This window comes from Neovison vison, chromosome 2 (assembly GCF_020171115.1).
Source record: "Neovison vison isolate M4711 chromosome 2, ASM_NN_V1, whole genome shotgun sequence".
Lineage (NCBI taxonomy): Eukaryota > Metazoa > Chordata > Mammalia > Carnivora > Mustelidae > Neogale > Neogale vison.
The window spans coordinates 87,546,562-87,573,092 of NC_058092.1; the positions used below are offsets into that span (position 1 = coordinate 87,546,562).

Sequence of the window (26,531 nt, forward strand, 5' to 3'; positions counted from 1 at the left end):
AGGAGGGGAGAGAAAGAGGGAAAAACGCCCCAAGCGTTTTCTGTGTATTGAGTTGAGCACAGAGCCTGATGCAGGACTAGATCCCATGACCCTCAGATCATGATCTGAGCCAAAACCAAGAGCCAGTCGCTTAACTGACAGTCACCCAGGTTACCCCTCAGGAAATATTTTTTAAATTGGATTTTTAACTCTGCAGATCTTTAACAATGTGGCATAACTGATATTTTTTAAGTTTATTGTTCAGTTTGTTTCAAGTCCCTGACATTTAATTTTACTGCTTTCATAGTCCTTTGAAAAAGTAATGGTGATATGACACCTATTGTTCCTTGGGGAGGCTGGATGTTACTGTCCCACAGAGGACCATCCTGTGATATTTCCAGGAGGATATTTAAAACCTCTGTTTATATTGGAAATTGTGCCTTTTTAAATATCAGACATCTTTATGATAATATTGTAAGTTCGCTATTCTTCATGCATTTCAGTGGCAGAAACAGAAAACTAGTGCAATGATCTTGATATACAAAATGTATTTCTTTTTCCATTTAATGAATATTTTTTCCAGTGGATTATCTTATCCAGTTGAAAGGTTTATTATCTTTCATTGGGTAATTCTTGAGATAGACTAAAGCCTAATGTTGGTCTGGTTGTTATTCTGGGGAACATTTTAGACATGACTGAATCCAACCTCTTTACTTTCTTATGAAGACATTGAATTCCAGAGAGCTCATTGAAGGTATGCTGTTGAGTCAACACTGGTGACCCAGGACTAGAACTTCAGTGCTCTGGGCTGCTGTCCAGTACTTTTTGCTGTGTTGGTCCTTGATATGAAGGGTCTGCAACTGTTAGAAAGAGGAAGATCTACATTTTGTTTTATAAGATTAATTATTTTCTAAAATCATCTCTATGCTGAAAAGTTGAGATCCCTCTCAACTTTACTGAATTTGGACTGTTTGTATCACAAAAAGTGAGGTTCTAGACGTATCAGTCTTAGTTCATGCAACAACCACTTACTGAGAAGCTACTTTGTGCCTCCTCTGGGGTGGTTGCAAAAATTAAGAACGTCAGATTTCATCTCATGATGTTCATGAGGGAGTCTCACACATACCAAGTGACTTGCAAAATTAGCCTCTTTAAATGTTACAGCAAAAATAAAAACAAAGTTCTGTGGTTCCATGGAAGAAAAAGCAAATTCTTTCCAAGAAAAGTGAAACTGAAGGGCCAATAGGTTTTAAGAGTTAAAGAGTAGAAATATTGGTCTTCAAAGCAAAAAAAAAAAAGAAAAAAAAATCACAGAGCGAAGAAATGGAAACTCTAAAAGCATAGATAGTTTTCAACAGTACATCTTTTGGTAGAGCTATGGCAGAAAGTGTCAAGGGACTAGAAAGAGAGATAAGATGACTGTGTGGAGGATTCTACGTGGAATGCCACATTTTTTTCTGAAGAAAATTTAGGATTCTTGAAGGTTTCGGTAAGAGGAACCGATGGAAAATAAACTTGCTCTGACTTCATGTTTTCCCAGGGCTTTTGAAATCACGCAGCCTAAACTTTCTACTCTTACAAAAGATCACTACATTCTAAGGTTTGTTGTTCACTTGCCAAATTCCTTTCTGCTCAGCTTCAAGACCCAGTTCATGTCACAGGTATACAGTATTTTCTTGACTCTCTGATAGTGCTTTTCATTTCTGTTAGCTCACACAGATTCTATACCACTAATAAAGGATTTAGTGCCTGGAACATGACAGGTGCTCAAAAAATATTTGACAAAATTAGCAGTTATTGCTTAGATATTTTCACTTGCTGAGTCTAGGTTTTATGCTTCCTTGTCAATAGTATTTTACTCATGGTTGTGAAGTAAATTAGTGCATGAATGCATGATTTAATGTCTTCTAGGGTTTTGGGTATTTCTGTATAAAATATATTGCTTAAAATCAGTCTATTCATAGTTAACTAATTTTAGGAGCTGTAATGACACTGGAAATATTTTGGTGTCATTCCCCAGATCTCATGATTTTGGAGTTATAGAGATAATGCCTTAAAGATTCTGACTCCTCAGTTGTCCCAATGGTACCCTTATTTTCTTTAGTTTTGGACATTGCATCAGTGTTGCTCCATCCATAATTTTATCTTTATGCCACTGTGGAGATGTTATAAACTTCCTCTTACCCATGTGGTAAGGACCTATAATGTCCTGTGACTTTATTATTGTGCTTCTGGTGCATTTTTTGATGCAGAGGTCCTGCTTTAATCTAACCCTGACAGGGTCAACTAATGCTACATAACTCTAACACTTCCTTATGCCTGTCTTCTGACGGACAATTTGCAAATATATGTCATTTTGCTCTTTATTTATCTATTCTTAATTCAGTCTGTTCCACAACTAGACTGTAAGCCCCATGAATCAGGGACTCCCTTAACATCCTCTTGAAGCATGTTCTTTGAAACAAGGTGGAGGGTGAATAAGAAATGAGAAATAACTATTTTTTCTACATGGTCCCTCATTCATCCTTTCAAGAAGAGGAAATTCAGTGAAAGAGCTTCATGTCTTTGTTGTTTTTCATGTGGCTGATGCCCCTGTTGATGATGTCAGAAAAGCTCTTGCTCTGTCACCCCTACCATGGAACTTGTCTATTATGAATCAACTCTAACTAATGGGGAGTCAGTATGAAGTTATCAATAGATGCTCCACATCGGGATGTACTTTACAGACTAAAGTGCTTTACAGACAAAAGCATGTGATTCTCCCTGTTCCATAGAAGCAGATTATTTCAGTGATCTAAATTAACTCCATATCCGTGTTTCTTCCAGGCAGTTACTATTTGGAGACAATTATGTGTGCAAATGTAGATATTACCCCATAGTATCTGGATTAACATTTAAATTGGCACTGCAACGTAGTTACATAGTCCCATGGGCAGAAAGTAGTTGTTAGGCTAAATCACATGTATGCTTTAAATTTTTAAAATGAATTTTAGCTTATTATTTGTGCACTGAGGTTTTTACCTGTATGGAACCATAAGGAACAACCTTTGGACATTAAAGAATGTCCAAAAGGAAACACTTTTTTAAAAGTTTTATTTTGTTTTGTTTTTGAATTATGTCATTTTCCTATACGTAGAGACGTTCACAAAGTAACTGAAATAATTTGCTTTGTTTCCTAAAGGAAACTTTTTTAAAAAAGATTTTATTTATTTATTTGACAGACAGAGATCACAAGTAGGCAGAGAGGCAGGCAGATAGAGAGGAGGAAGCAGGATCCCAGCTGAGCAGAGAGCCCGATGCTGGGCTCTATCTCTATCCCAGGACCCTGAGATCATGACCTGAGCCGAAGGCAGAGGCTTAACCCACTGAGTCACCCAGATGCCCCCTAAAAGAACCTTTTTTTAGGGGGTGGCTTTCTGATTTATATATAGTCAATCTTTCCCCCCCCCAAAAAAAAACTATTAATGTTTCTTGAGGATAAAAATAGCCCCATTTCAGTCAACAAAAAGCCATTTGGAACTGTAAGTGACCATTGTCCCATTGTCACAGAAAAATGGAAACCACTTATTATTAATGCTTATAACACAAATAACACAATGATTTCATTACAGATTATTGTTTTCATACAGATGGAAATTATCAAAAAGAGATAATAAAAGTAAGAGAAAGGCAGCAGAATGTGACTCATTGCTTAGAAGATACACTCTTAAGGAAAAAAATATTTAGGAGAACACAAGAAACAATGGGATATGCATATACAGAGAATTGTCAAAGGAGGGGAACACAATATATAACAATGACAGAGCATAAAAGAAAGCCATGTAGGAAGGAAAGTACAGGAGGGATGAGGAGCAAGATTAAAGAATTTGCTGTAAGTTAACAAAAGAATAACTGTACTTTAGTGAACATTATTTCAATGGGGCATTTTAAGCTCTTTGAAAAAGTAATAAGACAAGACAGAAAAGGACATATGATTAAGAGATAGAACTTCCCAAGACACTAGGTCACAATGTGATTTGTAATTAGTGATATGTGTTTGTTTAGATTTTTCATTAGTCTTTTAAGATAAATTTACCTAATATATAATTAGGTAATTTCCAATTACTTTGTTTTATGGCTAAATCCCACTTATGGAACTCTGACCTGGTATTATGTGCAGGAGAATTAAATGTGTCCAGGTGGATTGTAGTGACCATCTGGTCATTGGATGGATGCCCAGGAGTGGACAGATGACTCTGCTGATCGTTAGCTGCACCCACTCCTTTTCTACTCTGTGAAGTGCTCAGATGGAGAGGGCTTACATAATGGGTAACCTAAAAAGAGGTTACACATATATGTGTGTATTTTATATTTTATGAGTTACACACATAAATGTACTAATACTAATAATATAATTAGCCATCAGGCTATAATTGGTAATAACAACTTTATTGTCCTTATCTTACTGTGTTTCAGATACTTCCAGGAAATATCTCATATACTTCCCCACACAATCTTATGAGATATGTTTCACTTTACCCTGGATTTATATATCAGTAAAATGAAGTTTGTAGAGATTAATTTCTCAAGGTTCCATGGCTAATAAGGAGAAACTCTTGATCAAATTCAATTCTATCTCGTGAATTTTTAGCTACCATGCTATATTCTTTAAACAACAACAAAAAAAATTGAAGGTTTTATTATATGTTGGACTCCAAGAAGGATAACTTTTCCATCCTTCCCCTATTTATTGAGGATCTTAAAATCCTTTATACATTTATAAATAGACCTACTTTGTCTAATGTAAAATACACTTTGTTAAGAACTATATAATGAAGAAGAGGGAGCCATTGCAGTATATATCTCTATTTCATGGAAAGGCTGGCCTTACATATTGGTATATTCAAACAACCTTCCCTGAGTTATTTGCTCTTAACAATGCTTTCAATAAAATTTGGGTAATAGTAAACAAGAAATTCTACTCAGTAAAAATTTCAATGGTAGGTATACAAACTATGTTTTAACAACTGTGTTAGTGGTAGAATTAACATCCTTTATTAAAATGGAAGAGTCCAAAATGATTGGTAACTAAATAATATTCAATTGGGAGTTTTAATCAACCTTTTCCTCATTCTCAACATTCACACTTTAACAGTTGGGAAAAGTTCTCAGATGATCCAGTGACTGATTTTATTCTATTCTCACATCTTTAATGAATCTCCAAGTTGAGGTATTTTATTTTGCTAAAGAGCTGGACCACACGGTTAACTGAAATTTAGATCTGTGTGTATTTCTCTTTTTCATGAACAAGGACTATGATTCTAGACAAACACCAAATGGACATGCTTACAAAAAAGAGCATAGAAAATTGGAACAAACTAAAATCACAGCATGTGGGGGGCTGGAATGAACATGTGCTTCGCAAAGATTTGTTGAAATGAGACACCATATATCCCAGCCCTGGAAGAGGCCTTAGGAGGCATTTGTTCAATTCTGTCTTACTTTCTGCAAAAGCATTTCAACACAACAAGCTTTGTTCAAGGGATGAGAGATATCTGTAAATGAGTAAGGGTAGAACCTATAAAATTGCCTCCTTCCAGTCCTTGTTTGTTAATACTATGGGAAATCATTGGTTATTATCTTTATTAAAAAATAATTACCTCGATTTATTCCCACAGACATAGCCTTTTCTATTTTGAAGGGTCTTTGTAAAATACTTTCTTTTTTTTTTCTTTTGTTCTAAATATTAACATGTTCACACCCCTCCTTCAAAAGATAATCTAAAAAAAAAAAAAAAAAAAACCCAACCAAAACTTTATGAGAATGGTGCCAGAAGTAGGTAGAGTTTCTGAAAAGAATAGATATCTTTTTTTTTTCATAAGATATATTGGAAATCTTGTAAAATTGGATAAGGTGAACTGAATGAATAATGTCAGGTTACAGATTATTACATTAGTTAAGAAGTAGGACATACAGCACAAACAAAGTTTTTGAACACTAATTACTGAAAAATAAGCCATTCATTTAGCACTTACTAAATCCTAAGCAGTGGACTTGGTGCTTCAAAATGCTATTTAACCTTCATGTAGTCCCATGAGGGAGGTATTATTTTCCCATTATAATACCAAGAAATACATGATTTAGACAGAAGTAACATGCCTCAAGGAAAGCACATAATTTCTTATAATTTCAATCAAGAATGTTATTTACTGCAATTTCCCATCATTTGGATCATATAGTAACTATGATAGAGGTTAAAAATAGTGTTTTCTTTGTATAAAAGGAAAAAAAGGCAGAAAAGCAAGAAAGGAAGGAAATAAGCTTTTTTATTATAAACAGTTTTTTTGATGGGTAATTTAAATCACCCATGCTCATTTAATTGATAGGATAATTTGAAAGTGATCTCATCTATTTTTTCAATGAGTTCTAAAGCTTTCTATTAGGCAACAGTTCAAGTAAAATTTGTGGGACTAACTTAGATTATTATGTGAATTGGAAATAATCAAGCTACATTTAAAATATTTTATAATTCATGCTGTTGATTTATTTAATTTATGTAATAACTTTTGATGGTTGAAGTTTTACTTTAGTAGTTGCCAGATGAAACTTCCCCTTCTTTACACACAAGCACACATATGCACAAATACATCAGCACGTTTTAATTTTTCTATTTCTGGATTTTTATTTCAACATCGTTATATTACCTTACAATTCCCTTTATTCTATTACAGTGTAAACTCATAGCAAGAAAATGAGAAGAATGTCACATGGATCTTTTTTTTTTCTTTTGCTTGCTTTAGTCACGTAAAATTAAACTTAGCATTTTTCTTCTGTTATGTTTTTTGGATAATTAGAAAGACATTGTATAATAGATTAAAAGACATATGTGAGCCATGTCTCCTTTAGACATATGCTAGAGCAGAAATAAATTGCTAAATATAACAAACTACAAATTTCTTTGCATTAATGTAGTACATTGAAATAAGATTTTATTTTGGTCTCAGGATTTGTGGAAGAAACAAAAGTGAACCCAGTTTTCTTCTATGTGTTTTGTGGGACTATTACAATATGTTCTCATGGATGTGGGAATATTGCTAATTGGATGACAGCCTCCATATCAGTCAGCAATACAACTTTCTTGTGTTGCTTTAAAAATGTTCCAAGGAAATTTTCAGGGCAGAGGTTTGGCCCAATAGGGTTAAAATATACAATCCCACTGGCTGTCAGCTGTGCCCGTCTTTCCTGGTTATACCATATCAACTTTGAAGACTCAGTGGTTGAGTCTTCCCTTGGGTGTGCTATGACATCTAAGATAAATCTGGCCCAAAGTGTGGGGGAAAGAAGTGATACATCTTTTCACTTTCTATAATACTCTGTTGAATGCCCTTCAACTAGTTTATGGCTTTGCACGTTTTCCACATCAAGAGAGATCTGAGCTTGCTAAACTTCTTCATAGACTCAGTGAAAAAAATAACTAGTTCCTGGGGAAAACTCAGACTTGTCTTTCAATGTACATGAAAGATTCATTATCGATTTAATGCAGACAGCAACATGTGAGAAACTCACAATCAATCATCAGTGACATTCCCTCATGTCTACTCTCTTCTCCGAAAATTTCTTCACCTTTTTACTTTTATTGAAATCTCATTCTCCCCTGAGTAGACAGCTGCCTCTAAGGCACTCCCAAGCCCTTTGCCACACTTCTCTATCACAGCCTGACAGTGGAAAAGCTGTCCTTTTTGCTCCTAATTGCAGTTTTCAGGGCATTATTCTTTTCTTCCTTCTACCAGTAACCCATCATCACTCTCAGCTGATGACCATGCTTTGTATTTCACTGAGAAGATGAAAGCAATGACAAGAGAGCTTCCATGTGTCTGCACTCCCCTATCTAAACCACAAAGAACATTAGTACACATACTTTGTCTTCACACCTGTTCCCATAGAAGAATTCTCTGTGATCCTATTTAAAGCCATTCATGATTATTTGTGATTATTATCAGCATTACAACGTGGTGTTATTTCTTCCATTGTAGACTCAACAAAACCAAGCATGTCTGATACCATATCCTCCTCTAGGTTTACCCCATTTCTCTTCTCTTCATGGCAGAACTCCTCAGAAGTCTTATTTATATGTTTGTTATCTATAATTCTTCCTTTATGCTTTATTAAACCCATTAAGATGAGGACTTGTCACCATCAGTGTACTGAATCCATTTATCGATCTCACCAGCGATTCCCTTTCTAAAGACGATTCATTTTTGATTTTCATATTACTTGTTCCAGTTGGAGCGTATGAAAATTTAATCATTTTTTTCTCCTTGAGACATTTCATTCATATTGTTTTCAGGACACTATCTTCTCCAACTTCTCTTCCTGTTTCATAAATCCTCAGTCTCTATTATTAGTTTTCCCTCAGCGTTTTGCCTTTCAATATTTGAGACTTAATTAGTGTTCAGGCCACTTCTCTCACCTATCCCCTCCAGTTTTATGGGCTTGAGTACTATCTATGCATTAATGATTCTCAACATGATACATGTAGTTCAGACCTCTCCACTGAGCTCTAAACACCAACTGCCTACTCAAAAACACTACTTGGATATCTAATTGACATTTTTTTCATTTTATTTTATTTTTTCAGTGTTCCAAATTCATTGTTTATGCACTACTCCCAGTGCTCCATGCAATACGTGCCCTCCATAATACCCACCACCAGCCTCACCCAACCCCATGCCCCCCTCCCCTCCAAAGCCCTCAGTTTATGGACTCTGAGAATCTAATATGCATTTCAGACTTAGCAACTCTAACATATAACTTCTGATCTCTTCTCCCAGTGGGTTTTGTATCTTGAGAGACTTATTTTTTCCCAAGTGCTCAAGCCAAAAAACTTCCATTGCCAATTTTCAACTCATTGAATAAATTTTGTTAGCTACCACCACTAATTTAATTTTTTATACCACCTGGTCTCTCTTCTTCCCTTATCACCAGAAGTAAAATAACAAGTCACATCTGTGCTCAAAACACACAAGTATCTTCCCATCCCACAGACTCCTTCAAACCACTTAGAGGAATCCACTTGATCTTTCCCCTGCTAAACTGATGATCTCATTTCCTGTTAGTTTCCTTTTTGTTCATTTCCCTTGCTCACTAGCCTCCTTGTCTTTTCTCAAACCTGACACTTGTGTGCTTTTGCTTTCCTGAATTTGTACTTAAAAATTTTTTTGTTGTTGTTCTTGGAACTCTTTTCTGCCAAGATATCTACATGACTTACTCCTTCACCTTCATGTCTCAGCTCAAGTATCAGGTTTATTGTGGGACCTATTTTGTCCCACTATTGTGGGACCTTACAACATATCACTGCCTCTTACTTACCCTTCTTTGTTTTATTTTCCTTCCACATAGTGTATTATCATGTGACATACAACTTGCTTATTTGTTTGTTATTTTAGTTAGTTTTTAAGCATTATGAGGGCAGAGACTTTTATTTCATTGGTCACTCCTGTATCCTTAGATTCCAATTAATACTAGGTGTGTGGCAGACATTCTAAAAATCATTGAAAATCTTCCACCATAAGTCCCTGGTGATGCAAATGTCATGTTATTGGTGTCTGGCTCCAAACTTCAAGAGCAGGCTTACCCTAGCCATTTGGTATTTTGTTGCAACGTGGCAACCAGTTTTTCATTTTTTGAACTTTTCTTCTCCAACTTTTAACATTATGATGGGTTTTATTGTGGTTTTTTTTTTTTGGAATGAATACAAAAAAAAAAGAAAGGAATAAAATAAGAAGGAAGGAAGGAAAACAAAAAATAAAAATGAAAGAAATTCCAAGATAAAAAACCTTTGCATGGTGAAAAAACCTGGTCAATAGGGTTTGAATTCAGTATGCAACCTGACTAATGGTTTTAGGTGATGTCTAATTACAAGCCAATTTGACCAAGCCAGAATCATCTTATAACTACATCAGAATATAGTAGAAGATCATTTGTGTGTGGTACTATCTTGGCAACAGACTTGTTCTAAGAAGATTTATCATAGTTATAATTATCTTGTAAAAATAATTTTCATGTATGATGGTGGTAATGTAGTCCACAGTGTGCAAGGAATCTCCATTCATAGTTTACAGGGGAGCTTAATCAGTATGATATGGATTAGGCAGGGAAAGACAATCACCATGAAGTCATAGAGATCTTGGGGCAAAATGTGTTGGGGTTCTTCTCAGTAACTTAACATTTTGAGGATTAAAATAGGTAGCTAGAGATGAGATTGGATAGAAAGAGATAAAATAGAGAAGTCTAGATATATAACCATATATATATATATATATATATATATATATATATATATATATACATTTTTTAACGTTATCATGTTAGGTAATTTTATGTGTCAACTTAATTAAACCATGGTATGCCCAGATATTTGGTCAAGCATTACCTTGAATGTCTCTGTGACAGTGTTTCTGGATGACAGTTGAAAATCAGTATACTAAGTAAAGCAGATTCCTCTCCTTAATGTAGGTGGGCCTCACCCAAACATTTGGCATCCTGAATAGAAATAAAGGACTTAGTAAAAGAAAATTTCTGCCTAACTGGTTTGAGTTGGGACATTGATTTTTCTTCCCCTATCTTTGAACTCCAATGGAAACATTGGTTCTTTCTAGGTCTTGAGCTTATAGGCTTTTGGATTGAATTGACACCGTGGGCTTTTCTGGGTCTTCAGCTGGCTGACTGCAGGTCTGGGGAAATATCCATTGTGTGAGCCAATTCCTCATCATCAATATTTTTATATATTATGTATGATATATATTAATATGTGTGTGTATATATATATATAGGCACATGAGTGCACTCCCACGCGCGCACACACACACACACCACTACACATCCTGTTGATTTTGTTTCTCTGTATAACTCTAACTACAATAATACAACTACATTGTGTTTTATTTCTTTGTTTTGGGTTAAGGTAATTAAAGGCTAGAAACATGTTTAAATCCGGTATAGGTCAAATCTTGGACACTTTAGGTAATCATTTTTCTACCATTTTAATGCTACCAATAGCTCTCTTTTTCGTTAACTTCACCTATTTCTCATAAAATTAGTAGTAAAAGAACTCAAGTCATGTTGAAAGCTCTAAAGTGTTTCACATGCTTTTTTTATATCTCTGTGACTTCATATGAGTTGCCTTTTAATGGAAGCCCCTTTCTTCCTTCATTGTCTTGCTGATCTTCCTTTAAGCATCGCCCCCCCCAGGAAATTTTTTCTTATGCCTAGCCAGCTGTAGATGTTCAACTCTATTCCTGACTTGTGTCAGATGCAAGTATCTGTTATAGGACATAGGTAGTACTATAATTATTAATATACCTGATTGAGTTCTCTGGTAGAAAATATTAAGGGCTTTTTGAGAGTAGTAACTATATACCTTTTAAAAAATTATTTTATCTCCAATTCCTACAATATTGCCAGGCATGAGTGTTTGTTGAAAAATGTATCCTAATATGAATGTAATATAAATATAACATATATTAATTAAGATCATTGAGAGTAATTAATTTCTGGACTAATTGTTTTCTTCACTTTGTATATTTTTCTAAAGCTAAAACCAAATTCCAATTATTTAAAATTAAATAAGCAAATTCAACAACACAATTTTCTTCTTCAACTGCACACTTGCTTATACGTTGTGGAATATCATTAAACAATCATCATGTTTGACCATGCCTTTATTGTGTAACATGCATTGGTTCTCTAAACAAAATTGCTTTCATCTAAAGACATACAAGTGCCTTTGTTAGATCAAATTTGACTGATGAAAAGCAGGGGCTGTCTTCATCATTTTACTAAATCATATGTAGACAATTTATTTGCATTTTCACTATAGATGACAAATCCAATATAAAGAATGTGGCATCAAATGCTTTTAAGATCCTGGGTTGGCAAAGAAATGAAATGACAACCACTTAATTCTTAGATCGAGAGTGAGATTCTATAGGCAGATTTTACCTAACAACAACTGACTCACTTGTATCTTATAAATGCCAGCTAGGGAAAATGGTTATCTATCATGTAATTAAATTAAAGTTATGAATAATCTAATTAGTCTTCTTTTTAAACAATTTTTCATTTCTATATTATCTAACTTTACTTTTTAGAACTCCCTGTAATTTTACATCTATTGTTTCTCTAATGTTACTATTCACAAGCACAGACTGTAGCATTATTTGGCTGACTTATGTTTCATGCTTATGTAGTAATTACTGTCATCTAGAATCATGTATTCGTTTCCTATCGCTGCTATAAGGCATTACCCTAAACTTAGTGGTTTAAAACAACACAAGTTTGGTGTCGTACAGTTCTAGAGGGCAGAGATATGAAGTTCTCTAAGGTTAAAACTGAAGTGTTAACAAGGCTGTATTCCTTGCTGGAGTCTGTAGAGAGGCATCTGTTTTCTTGGCTGTCCAGTTTCTAGAGGCAGCCCACATTCCTTGGCTTTTGGCCCCTTCTTCCATCTTTAAATTGACTCCCTCCAGTCTCTGTTCTGTCATCCTCTCTCCTTTTTCTGATTCTAAGCATCCAGCCATCCTCTTATAAGGTCCTTTTTATTACATTGAGTCCATCAGAAAATTTAAGAATGTTCCCATCTCAGAATTTTTAATTTAGTCACGTTTGACCAAGTAAGGTAACAAACATATTCACAGTTTCTGGGGATTAGGATGTGAACATCATTGGGGAGGACATTATTCTGTCTACCACTGTCCATATGCATTTTTTGTACTGTTTTTAGCCAAATAATGAATCATAATTCAGTAGCAGAAAATCTCACTGGAAGTCATAACTAAATTTAAAAAGAAACTTTGTAATTGTTTTTTGATTAAAAATAATCCAGTCCCTTGACTATTGTCCCTGAATACTGTCCCACTCCCCAATAATAAAAACATATGGATAGAAGCTTGCTAACGATTCTTCAGTTGTGTCATGGAGGTTATTCCTTTATGCAAAAATAAAATAGGTTGTCTCTCTATTTCTTTTAACCCTTAGAGTCTCTTAACTACTGTCAGATAAAGAAACACAATGTCTTTCACTCATTTGTTTTTCACTGAATCTTCAAAAGCTAATAACAAGGAAGGATACAAAATAAAGATTAATATTGAGATTTGAAATGAGCTTATATATTTTACATTTATTTTGGTGTCACTATGTATATGACTAAATTACCATGATTTTCTTGATGACAGATGATATTAACTTTGATTTTCAGAAGTAAAGTAAAAGAGACCTGGGTTTTACTCTTAATTTTAAAAATTTGAGAGTCTATGAGCAGAAGGAAGGATGAAAGAATGATGAGCTACATTTATAAGATATGACTGTGTCCCATTTTAGGAGGATCTACCCATAAAAAAAGAGCATTTTGCTCAGCATCTTCATTTAGTACATGAGGAAATGGAAACCAAAAAAAATTAATGAGTTGTCCAAAACTATATAACTAGACAGTTGCAAAACTGGTATTAGGCCCCAGCTTTTTAAATTCCTAATTTAGTACACTGTCTATAACACTGTGAACTTTCCAATTTCCTAATTATTATGTAACTTGCTTTGATTTGGTATGGTTCTTCTCTTCTTTATTTTCATTTTATATGTTAAATTAGTATTAATTATGTTGAGTCCCTTGAGAGGTATCTTTTCCAAAAGAAATGATTACAAATGGACAAAATACAATCACCTTTCTATTGCCTCTCTCTTTGCAAAGGTAAGCTGCAAGAAAGAAAAAGGAAATAAGGATGTTTTCATTGCTTTTTCCTCCCATTTCTTTTTACTAAGATATATAAAGATAAACTGAACTCAATTAGAGACTTTGTTCTAAAAGTGAATGCCAACAGTAAGAAAATGGTAACCAGTTTTCATATTAATGAATGCAATCATTCTGTGTGGGGGTGCAGTAAGTGGCAGATGAACATACCATCTGTAAAAGCCTCAGTCTATGCTAGTGTGTAAACAAATACTCATCCCCTCTCAACCCTTCTTTTCTTTTAGCTATATGAGTGTATCCACCTCTTTGCCACATATAAGCTCATTTATAATTTTATCACTTCTTACAGTCTTATTCCATTCCAAATATTTAGAGTTGGAGTTTTTAATTGCTTTAACTGACAGGAAAGTCATGGTGCTTTGGAACAAATAAGGGCACCGTGTGTAAATTATTGATTGATTCCATCCACTTGACTCCTTACTCTCACATATCTTATGCCCAGTTTTGAGTTATATTACAATAGCTACTTTTTTGGCATGAGCTTCATAAGTCTCTCTACATTTCCTCCTGCTTATCCTTAGAGAGCTTTAAGGTATATGCAATCAAACTGGAGTTATTTTATTCTCTGACTTTGTCTAGCACTCAGCTTTCTGTAAAGAGTAGAATATATCTGTAGCACAATATAAATAATAAATGGTAAGTATAATCAAAAGTCTTCAGTGGGTCTTGAGCCAGATAATATTTCTGTTTATTTAGTACTATAGTGATACGCACTAAGATATAGTTATCATGCCACAAAATGTATGTAGGTGTAAAAATACTTACCATTGGTGCTAATTCCAGATAAACAATTCCTTAAGCATCCATAGACATAGATCATTCCCAGAAGTGTTATTGTCTTTTTAAAGTTAATATTTCACCCATGACATTTTGGTGCAGTGAATCAACATTTCCAATACTGATTCTTATTTGAAGAAATCCTGCCATCTGGAATTGGTCCCTCTAGTAATGCTATTTAAATCGTCATGGGATAATGCTTCTTAATCACCTTCAACTTAGTTGGAAAAATAAAAAAGATCATCTATTCAATTTATGCACTCCCTTGGGGTTATCTAGGTAGCTGTTTGTTTGTGCTGTTAGGACAATTTATTACTGACATTTCTTTCCAGAGCATTTGAGCCTACAAAGTTAATCATGAAAATATTGAATTTTCTGATGATATTTAGAAGTTAAAATTCAGATGATTTTTTTTCTATTTTTAAAGATTTTATTTATTTACTTGAGAGAGAGAGATAGAAAGAGAGAGAGCATACAGGCATCCAGGAGGGGGGAGAATCAGGCTCCCCTCTGATCTGGAAGCCTAACATGGGGCTCAATCCCAGGACTCTGGGATCATGACCTGAGCTGAAGACAGACGCTTAACAACTAAGACACCCAGGCACTCCTCAGATGTTTTAATTCTACTCTACCTATATTTGCTCTTAATCATTTAATATTGTTCTGTATCATGGTGTTGTTCTCATTTAGTAATGTAGTACAAATATAGAGACAATATTACTTTTCTTTATATGGTACTATTATAAGAACATGTAGTAAGAGAATAATTTTAAGAGACTATTTTATATTCTTAAAAAAATAATGGAGTCCCTACAAAGAGATGGAGAAATATCAATAATATACTAATTTACCAGATAAGGCTAAGACATTACATAAAATAAAGTAGTCAAGACGTAGGTACACATTGCTCTCTTCAGACTTATAAACCTATGCAAATAAAATGGATGCTTATACACACATCAAGAAATAAGAGGACGTGCTAACATTACTACCAAATATCAGGAAACACAGCAGGTAATTCTCAAGAGTATTAAGGTTGTTGTATCCCAGAGAGCTATGAAAAGTCAAAAATAGCATTAAAGATGGTAAGGTAGGACAGGAAATTAATCAAAAATTTAAAAAGACATAATCTTGCAGCATCCTTTAAGATAAATAACCAGATACAAGAAGTCTAAGCCCTTGAAAAGATTCTTAAAATTTACTTTCCTGCCCCTAATATCTTTTCTAGTGGGAGCGTGGACCCTAAACACCTATTATATTTAACCCAGGATTTTGAGTTTTTTAAGTGTTCCTTGACTTATTTTTTTCTTCATCTATAAATTTGTTCATTCAACAAATACTTGTTAAGTATTTTACCTGAATAGATACTACGCTAGTCACTAAATGGGAAAAGATAAGATAATGACTAAGACAGGGTCTGCCCTCAGTTACCTTACAATTTATTCAGGGAGACATAATACAATAAATAACCAACTGGGGGGGAGTGGAAAGTGTACTAAAAGTGATTAGAAATAGAGTGCAATAGAGGAGAGCAAATTTGGGGGGAAAAGAAATCCAGCTCAGTCTGTGTTCACTGAACACCTATTCTATTTCAGAGACAGTGTAGTGGCTATAAATGCAAAGATGAATAAAACATGATTCTTTTCTTTTAGGAGTTCTTTATCAGGATTTATCAGGATTACCTCTTCCTCTGGGGTATGAGGAGTGTTAGGGCAGGATGTATGGAAGAAGTGACATTTGAGTTGCATCTTAAAATATAGGTAAAATTTTGACATATGGAGATGAGGGAGCTTTCCAAAGAGAGGCGAAAGGAGGAACACAACAGCATCTGTGATCCTCTTTCTGAACTTATTTTTATTCTCCTGAAGGCTTGTTATAAGAATGACGGAAGGTATAGTCTTATGATATATACTTTAAAACACTTGTTTTTAAAACATTAAAAAAATGTTTTTAGAAACTCTACTTTTTAATTCCAAGAATATTTTTGAATATTTTTATTAGTAACATTCAAATTAATGGCACTCTTGAAAGAGGTGTTCTTATACTGTTCCTATATTTTTGGACCCCCCCCCTTCCCAAAAGACTTTGCCACCTCTTATAGCAAGTAACAGAAATAAGTTAAATTTCACTAAATGATGGTGTGCAAATATTTCTGAAATAATACATTTCTTAAATATTAATTTTTCTTGGTTAGGGTCTACCCTAAAAATTATATAGTTATCTATTTTTACCCGTTATATTATTTACATCAGTTGAACTGAGAAAGGAAAGAATGAATTCACGAGTTACTCAGGTGGACTTGTTTTGGATGAATAACATTAGAAGAAGTATTATTAAGTGGCTAATTAAGGGTTAGGTCTTTTCAAGCACTTTGTAAAAGTCTCTGTTAAAAAGAGCAAGAAACCCAGTCTTAACAGAGGGACTATGAAAGCAATCCGAGAGATAAGAGCAGAGAAATTATGTTCATGAAGTTGTCATTTCTTCATGACTGCTATGTTCTTGACATTTATGTCCTTCCTACCTGCCTAAATTGTTGATGTCCCAATGCCCAATGTGATGGTTTTAGGAGGTGGGGGCTTTGGGAAGTGATTAGGTCATCAAGGGGAGCCTTCACTGAATGAGATTAGTGCCCTTCTAGAAAGACTCCACAGAGCTCCATAGCCCCTATTACATGTGAGAGTACAATGAGAGGGACCAGCTATGAACCAGGGAAAGGACCATTTCCAAAACTTGATCATGTTGGTCCCTTGATCCGGGACTTCCTAACCTTCAGAATTGTGAGCAATAAATTTCTGTTGTTAACTCAGTCTGTGGTACTTTGTTATTGCAGCCTGAATGGACCAAGACAATGACCTTCTGCCCTGAACATATTTAGACAGAGTAACTTGACAAAATCCCTTTCTAAATCTTCTTTCTTTAATATTTTTAAATCATAGAGAGGATTTAACTACTTGATAGGGGTGACTGTGTGGCTCAAGTGGTTAAGCCCAGGTCATGATGCCAGGGTTAACCAAGTGGTTAAGCTCAGGTCATGATGCCAGGGTCCTGGGATCGAGCCCCTCATTGGGCTCCTTACTCAGTAAGGAATTGGCTTCTCCCTCTCCCTCTGCCTGCCGCTCTGCCTGCTTGTGCTTTCTCTTTCTGTCCAATAAATAAATAAATAAATAGATAAATAAAATCTTAAAAAAATAAACTGCTTTATCATTGGCATACTTTGCAAAGACACAAGAAGCCTACACTTGTCATGCTGGTCAAAAAAGCAATTTTATCTGTTGATAGATCTTTGTTTAAATATATCCATCCCCTCTGTGATACACTCTCCATGATTAGTTTAAAAGTTCTTTTCTGGATGTAGTTTGGCTTTGATATTATGGAACCACTCTGCATGTCTTGTATTTTTTTCTAACAAATTTGTAAGCGGGGCCTTTTGGGCTATAAGTATGATGTAAATTTTCAAGGTGATATTTTGAAATTGGAGCTTTGACCAAAACTATGGGCTGATTCTGAGAAATTCTGCTGATCACATAGAAACATGACATTCACTTTTCTGAAAGCTGAGAAGAAGGAATAGCAAAGAAAAAAGAGTAATGAAAGGCCCTTTTCTACTACGATCTTAACATATGGTACAAAACAGACTTTAGATCTGGTTATAGATTGATGTTATGAAATATTTATATAAAAACTTATGGATTTATATATAAATGATTTATGGTATAAGTGACATATATACAATTATATATATATATAATTAATACTGGTATGAACTATTGCTATTCCATCTAGTCCATAGCTAAGAAAAGTGAGCTTTAGAGAGATAACTGTCTTACTGAAATGTTGCACAGTTACGCCTTAAAATCACATTAGGCCTTAAAGCCATGATTTCATGTCCAGTTTGCCTTTTTATGTTGAATTAATTTGGTATACAATTTAAAAATTATATCGGAGAATTACCATGATAATACTAGTTTCATAGAAAATCTCCTTCAAAGTTTTTAATTGGTAGGTGGCATAGACTGAGTAAATGGATGACTAATTTCAAGATCATCTTTTGGATTTAAACGTGGGATCTAGGAAGTAAATGTTTAGATAATTTTTGATGTTACTTTAATATATTTATGCCAGTATTAAATCATCTGTTCCTATACATACACATATACATATTCACCTAAATGCACAGATGATCCAAGGACCCATGGTCATCTCATCTAACCTACAAAGACAGCTGTCTGGTTTTGTATCTTCTCTATTAATTTCACTGATGCCAATTTATTTAAAGTAAAATGTGACTACTTAATACTTCAGTAAATCAAATGCCAAGTCTTTTTTATCCAATCTCATTTTTTTCTTTATGTGTTTTGTTAGTACAAAAATTGAAGTTTTGTAATGATCGCAAGTCCGAAATCCTTAAGGATGTTCCTGCTTGGGAAGAGTCAGCAAAGATAAGCAGGACCTTTTACAATTAGCCCTCCCAAATACCTCTGATGTCTCATCACACTAGCAGTTCCCTTCATGTGAGAAATAAGCTCTTGCTTTGCTTTTCACTAGAGAATTTTTCATTAAGCAAAAGACGCAAGAAACATGTTGGTTTTCAGATCCACTCCATGCTTTGTTGGGTTAGTAACGTTTGATGGATAAATGAATAAACCAGGGTACATGAATCATGTATGGGAGATAAGAGGGAAGGAGAGAATGGTTCGTGAGGAAGTAGAAAACCTAAGGCTTTATTGAATGCTGAACACAGAAGAGGAAGACTTCATGATATTATCTAGGCAGGCTGATCCCCTGATGTCACATGATCTTAGATCTCATGATCTTAGATCACATGATCTCATGATCTTAGAAGCTATACCCTACAAAACGATTTGCTAATTTTTCATGAATGATCAAGTATGATTAAATAAAGTATCACAGTCTGTGGGCTGCTGTAACGAAGTTCTCCACTGAGTGGCTTATAAACAGATATTTATTTCTCACAATTCTGGAGGCTGGAAGTTTAAGCTCTGGGTGCCAGCATGGTCAGGCAGGGATCCTCTTCCAGGTTGTAGACTTCTGTTTGTATCCTCGCATGATGGAAAGAATGAGCTTTTTCTCTGTGGCCTCATATCAGGGTACAAATCTCATTTGTGAAGTCTCCATCTTCAGGACCTAATTACCTCCCCAAAGCCTCAGGGCTTAGTACCCTCACTTTGGGCATTAGGTTTCAATATATGAATGGGGTTGGGAGGGCTGGGGACCCACAAACATGCAAAGCATAGGTTGGGGTCTCATAGAGTTTAACAAAGAACTTTTAAGAACATGTAGGCTTCACATTTTTTAGATGAGATCACAGCTTCCTCAGTGTCGTCCTCATACACACACACACACACACACACACACACACATATAGTGACAGAAGGGGGGGTGGAGAATAAAGGACCCTGCATCCTACTATGCTTCTCACTTTTGTGCCACTTTCCATCCCAACAGGGAACCTATCAATCATCCCAATAGTCATTTTTAAAGAGAGTAATTGCAAAATTACATGGGATAGAATTTTAAAAGAAAAATAAATGAAAATAGTACAAATTTAACCATTTCAAATTGCCAAGTGAATGAAAAGGAATATTTACTTTCTCTAAAATAAGAATTCAATTGGTTTAAGGAGAATGGGATAAAATCAGAGTAAGAAAGTAATTTGTTCCTTCAAAACATGGATGGGCTGGGTTGAACTTTTCACTTTTTACCATATCAGGGTTTATGGGTGTGTGATTGCAGGTTTTGTCAAATGCCATCGATCCATATTTTCTGTGCTAATTTGAGTTGGTCCTGTTGTATAGACGGTGTGCCTGGCATATAGGAGATTCAGAAGAAGATTTTAAAGTGAATTTTACAACAAATTTATCTCAGCTTGTTTCCCTTGCTGCTTTTGCTTTTTATTAATTTCATGTAAAAGTTGAAAGAACAAGAACTTCAGGTTTATGTACAAAAGCCACCAGAGCCAATTTAGGTCCTTGATAGTTTTCTTTAGCAATACCAAAATGCAAAGGCATGTATACCTGGTGAATTACATTATGAAGCATTAAAAATATAATGATGGAAATTCTCTTGTCATCTTTATGTGGCTTTAAAGCAACTGTCTTATTTAATGCAAGAGTTCTAATTAGCTGGGCTGTTTTGGACAGAAAGAACAGTTTGGTGTTGAATATAGTTGCTGAATCACTGTTACATTTTATTATGTTTGTGGTGTGAGCAAGTAGCATGGTGATAAGTTCTTTAATGTATTTCTAGGTAAGGAGATAGTGAATGTTTTCTCCATCTAAGTGTGCTAGGGCATTTTTCAATCTATTTATCCCAGAGGTACAACTACCTTAAAGTTCAACAGTCACCCCAACGTGTGTCTATGCCTACATCACCGCTTTTTAACTATTCCCCAAGTATCTGACTCTGGTATAAATGTTCTGTTTAAAACCTGCACAGCCACATTTATTTCTTCCTTTCTTCCTGTTTCAGCACTGCAGAGCAGAGAAATTCATGGTTCTGATTCACAGGAATTACTATTTTGATATTATGTTCGAATAATGGTCTGCTAAAAATCTTCTTGTAAAAGAAAAAGAGGTTCACTCTCCTAATATCAAGGTCATTACTGAACTCAGTGTGTTTAGTTTAAAAGCACAGAGATGCCATCTAGCAGCCATTCTCAGGAATTTCTAGCACTGGAATATCCCTTTCTCCATAAAAGTAAGCAATAAGTGAATTCCTACAAGCTTTCAGGTTTTTAAAAATTTACTTATTAAATGATTGATGGTTTGGCACATTGCCTGTAATTCAGGCACTCCATTACAAATAAAATTAATTTCTCTTAAAATAGGTAAAGTAATATACCTACAAGTTTTTCTAAATGAAACTAGAAACTTGTTAATAAGATTTTAATTAAGAAAGCATAGTTCTCATAATTTTCTGAGAGGAAAATTGATAACCTGTCTATAAAAAATGCATATAATTAATGGTGAATTGCCTTTCTTTGCTGAAAGAAAATACTAATTTAGCCAATTTTCTGATCCATCAAATGAGAGAAAAGAAAGTGAGAACATGCTGAAAGTAAGTCTATTCTATAAATATAAAAGTTTGGGGATTTTTTTTTTAAATTTAAAAATATAATTGACTTTCAAGTAACTTATCTAACCATAAGATGGCGATAGTTAAGTACTTTATAAATTGTCATATAAGATCTGGAAGTTTCAATCTTAGGAAAAATGATCATAAACATTATCTAGTCTTCCATGAAATGGAATTGGCACTGTTATTGGAAAGCCTTATTGTTTTTAGATTAATTAATATGCAATGATCACTAGGGTTTAGATTTCCAATATTTGATCCATGTGACAATCCTATACCTGAAAAAAAAAAAAAAACTATTCTTAAGAGCTCTCCTATTTTGCCAATCTCCATGTGTGATGCCATGGGTCTCCATGTGTGATTATACATATATATTTACTATAAAGAAAGTGTAACAATATAGAAGAATATTTGAATGCATTTATTTAAAAATGTGATTTTGAAATATATCAGTTCTAGCATATTAGTATATTAAAAAAAAATCAACTGTTTAGAATTTCTGTATATTTAACTGTCATCAGTTAATTATTACTTATTGTCCAAGAACTGTGGTCTTATACATTTCTGTACCATTGGATTTTTATTTAAATTTTATCACACATAATTTGCATTATGAATGCTAATTTTATTACCTAAATCCTTAAGTAGTTCATGCGATAACAAATAAAATTTGTGAAAATTTCTAGTTCATAGCCTAGTTGACAATTATTTTGAGAATTCATTGGTACCATTTATGATTTGGTTGGGAGGGATACTTATAGTTTGGTGATCAATAACAGCTTGCTAAAACAGTAGGTTTTATTAACTTTTTAAAAGCAATATTTTGTCTACTAGTCCCCAAAGTTTTTAGACATTAAAATCATTTGCTCTGAACCTTCTAATATTTTCTATAATGCCATATATGGTGTAGAACAAAATATCATCACTTCTTTACACACTGTATTGCAGTATCTAGAATCTGAAAAGGACAATTTGAAAAGTTCATGTATGTGTTTTCCTTCCCTGGATTTCTCAGCTTACTTGTACTAAACAGCCCCACTACGTCAAAAGAAAAGTTATATATAGTTGAATACACAGACATAAACTTCTTAATACTAGAGAAGATCATATTAACTAAAATGGGTCATTGGAGAATTTAACAGCTCTTTTATTTAGTAGCTCTTTTTTGTTTATATATATCTAATTTGGGAAGGAGTGGGGTTCAAGAATTCAAAAAGGTATTCTGACACTAAACATACCAGACACATCACATCACACATGCAGTTCCTGGTAAAGCTCTACATTTCTGAATTCTTTTTAAAGAATGACAAAACTCACTTTAAGTGATTTTTTTTTCCTACAGTAACTCAGTAATTGGCTTTGCTTTAAAAAACTATTTTATCAAGAATATTCCAAAAAAGATAATTGAATATGTTCAAAAGTGGTAACCAATAGAGTATAATGAGAGTGGCCGTAGGATGTGTCACTATAAATCCAGAGACAAAAAGAAAAAAAAATTAAAAATATAAAAACAAAGTCAACACTTTTTACCTGGATGTAAAGCTACCCCTTAGTGTATAAAATAATCTACTAAGATCATTAAAGTGGAATTCACACACTGTGTGGAGATTTCACAGTGACAATATCAGCATAACCATACCTTTAAAATAAAATTATTCTCATCAGGTCTCTCTAAATATGAAAACTGCAAAGAAATAACTACAAATATATATGATATGATTCTAAGTTTTCACTGTATACTATATGCGGCCTAGAAATATTCAGTCAACCATAATACTAGATTATGCTTGGTTATATATTAGTTCTATACAATTAGGAAAAGAAACTTCATTTCTCTACACCACACAGATAATGTTAAGCTTTTAAAATAACTTTACAATATTTTCAAATGCAGCTTTATATGGTTTTGTAACATGGTATCATTTTTCTTTTCTGTTTTGTCTGAGTGCTCTTGACAAGCTAAATAAGTAAAATTATTTCAAAAATTGTATCTCTCTCCTTTTTTTTTTTTTTTAACCAGATGCCTTTATCTCTTATTTTCCAGGTCATTGTGATTTTCTTAGAATGCTGAAGCTCTCACATTATCTCACTTTATTGTCAAGACGTTTCTCACACACAACTGAAAATATTTCTCCATATTTTTCTACCTTTTTATCAAAAGAGGTTAGTTCGCTTTAATTACCAGTACTGGATAATTTTCGGAGTTCAAGAGCTATGAGACAACTCATCCTTCCTCTTTCCCTCCCTAGTTTGACAGGGTTCTCACTTCCTGTTTCTTAACACTGGTAATCAGAACTTCCCCAGTGCTTCCTAATTTTCTTAATAAAAAGAAAGAAGCAAATAAACACAAGCTCCTTTCACGAACGCCTCTCAGCCATGGCAGAGTATAGCTCTGCTGCTCGGCCGTGTGTGTTACCAGCAGCATTCTAAATGTTTTGGACACAAACCGCAGCACGTCTGCGATGGGAGTATTATTGACCAGGAGCAGCTGGAAAACGCTTCTCTGCTTTCAACAAAGAAACAGTGCACCATCTCCTAATACATGTTTACAAACTGCATTGTTTCAACTGCTAACTCCTTTGCATTACCCGTCCGACTTCAAAAGAGAACATTAAGCACTTGGATACGGAATAAGCTAAATTCCCCCGAGAGCCGCATAGTCCTCTGCCCATACACATTATATTCGCTCTTGGTCCCTCCCCCAACCCCTCCTCGCCTGGACTCTACCTTGAGGAGCTATTCCTTTGGTAGTTCACCTTGTTATCTTAGCAGTAGGGATAAGCCAGGCACCTCAAGATAGCTGGGAGAGCTGTCTTTCGTGCCTCCCCCCCCCCATATTTATTTGCATTTTTGGTCGGTTTGTTACATATTGCACATTTATTTCAAACAAGAGTTAAATATTGCCCATACCTTGGAAGGGTCTAATCCAGCAAGCAAAGACAGCAGCAGGAGATTGAGTAGGTTGGACGTCGCCTGCATTCTGATCTGGGTTTTTGCCCTCTCTTTACTCTCTTTTCTGTAGCCACTCCACTCTCACTGCAGAGACCTTTCCCTCGTCAGTTGCACTCTCTGCCTGCCAGTCAGAGCAGAGTAGAGACAGAGGCGGTGGCTGGAGCACGAGCAAGAGCAGCAGCAGCGGGAGCAGTAGCGGCGGTAGCAGTAGCGGCAGCAGCGGCAGCCGCCCTGGGGGGCGATCATTCCGCAGGCATTCTCAGAGCAGGGAGTCCGCGCGAGCAAGGGGGTGGGTTGGGCTGCAGTGGGCGCTGACCGAGGTGCTGAAGCTCCTCCAACCCGAGCCCTAGGTTACCCTCTCTCCCGCTGCTATCTAGCCAGCCCACCTCAAAAGTTTTGACCCAAGCAAAAGACACAGGGAGTAACTGCCGAGAGAGGTGTGGAGACCTGGGCAACGGATATGACATCACTACAACTCCTGGGGGCTTGGGGGTATATATTGCTGGGAATTTGTTAACCAAACAAGGATTGACTCTCGCGCTCCAGTTCAGCATTTGGTGGCAACTTGATCTGCAAAGAAGTAAAGAGTCAGCTAGATCCAGGATTATGAAACAAATAGTGCCTGGAACCTTCTGCTGTCATTGACAGAGGACTTGATATCGTATTTAGTGCTTTAAACAAAGTTTGCGGTGCATACTATCAATGTGAGTTTTCCGTTCAAGGCATCCAATTTGTAGCTATTATATATGCTTATATGCACTATCATTTATAAATAGTCTATTGAAATAATTTGGTTAGGTATTAATGTGTATTTTTCTGTCTAGGACTTTACTATGCATAAATAAATGAGAAGCTTTCTTTTTTATTATAAATGGGATATTCCATTAGTGACCTCCCCCACCCCCACACGCAGCTGAAATCCCTCCTCCTCACTCTCAGCCACAGCCATAACCAGAAATATAATTTCTTTGTCTATCTGACTTATGTTTATGCCTGAGGAAGAATTCAGTGATGGATGGACAGTGGGATGGGAAAAATGAATATTTCTAAGCTTCCAAATATTTCTGTTTTCCCAAACTCAAGAGAAGAGGCAGAACAGCTGCCTCACAGGAGCAAGAAAGGTTAAATAAAAAACTAACACTCTCATACACCTTACATTGTTTAATTATACTCTAGCGACTTCTTTTCTTTGAAGCTGGGCAAAAGTAAGTGTTTGCCATAAGATAAAAACATGGAGAGGAGTTTGCAACCACCTTGAAACCTCCCTCTCATATGATTATACCTTTAATGCTCCTTGAGTCATGTCTTCTGTTGAGTTTTCTAGAAATGTTATTTCCTAAGGATTAAAATATATGAACTGATGATATAGCCATTGCTTCCACTGTAAAAAAGAAGATAAATTGTTTGAGATATTAGACACACACCGTGTACAATATTTCACCAATCTTTTATTGAAAAGTCTTCATATTTTTCAATATATCTCAATTAGGAATCAAATGTCTTAGAAGTTATAATCCCCAAGGATTTGCATCATGTTGCATCTATTTTTATCCTGATATTATGAATATGTATACATGTGTACGTCATTACCTGAGTTCTTTTTTCCTTATGAAACATAAATAACAAGGAGAAAACTAAATATGAAAATTCCTTTTGAAGAAATAGATCATGCATAGAAAAGAGATTAAAGAATAAGAGAAAGAAAGTAGAGTTATCTGAAGTCTGTTAGTTTAATGGTAACTCTAGCAATCATAACAACAGTTGGAAATTCCCATTATTTCCATGCAGAAAGAGAGAAGAGAAATTTTCTTTTGAGGTAATAGATAAAATTACAGAGTTATCTTTGACACCCTTTGGGATAGCTTTCTAGAGCATATTTGGGGGTGTCCCCCCCTTTTTACATTTGTTTCTTAACCTAATCTCTATTTTTATCCATCCATCTAGG

At 34.9% G+C, this 26,531-nt stretch overlaps 1 protein-coding gene across 1 annotated transcript in view; it reads right to left on the reverse strand.

Annotated features, from left to right (window-relative positions):
- Positions 1–25,001, reverse strand: part of OLFM3 (olfactomedin 3) — a 195,531-nt gene extending 170,530 nt beyond the window's left edge. Inside the window, exon 1 of the mRNA XM_044238782.1 lies at positions 24,545–25,001. Within this exon, the coding sequence (XP_044094717.1) occupies positions 24,545–24,613 (69 nt within the window). The 5' untranslated portion in view covers positions 24,614–25,001. The remainder of the gene's footprint in view (positions 1–24,544) is intronic.
- Between the last annotated feature and the right edge of the window lie 1,530 nt (positions 25,002–26,531).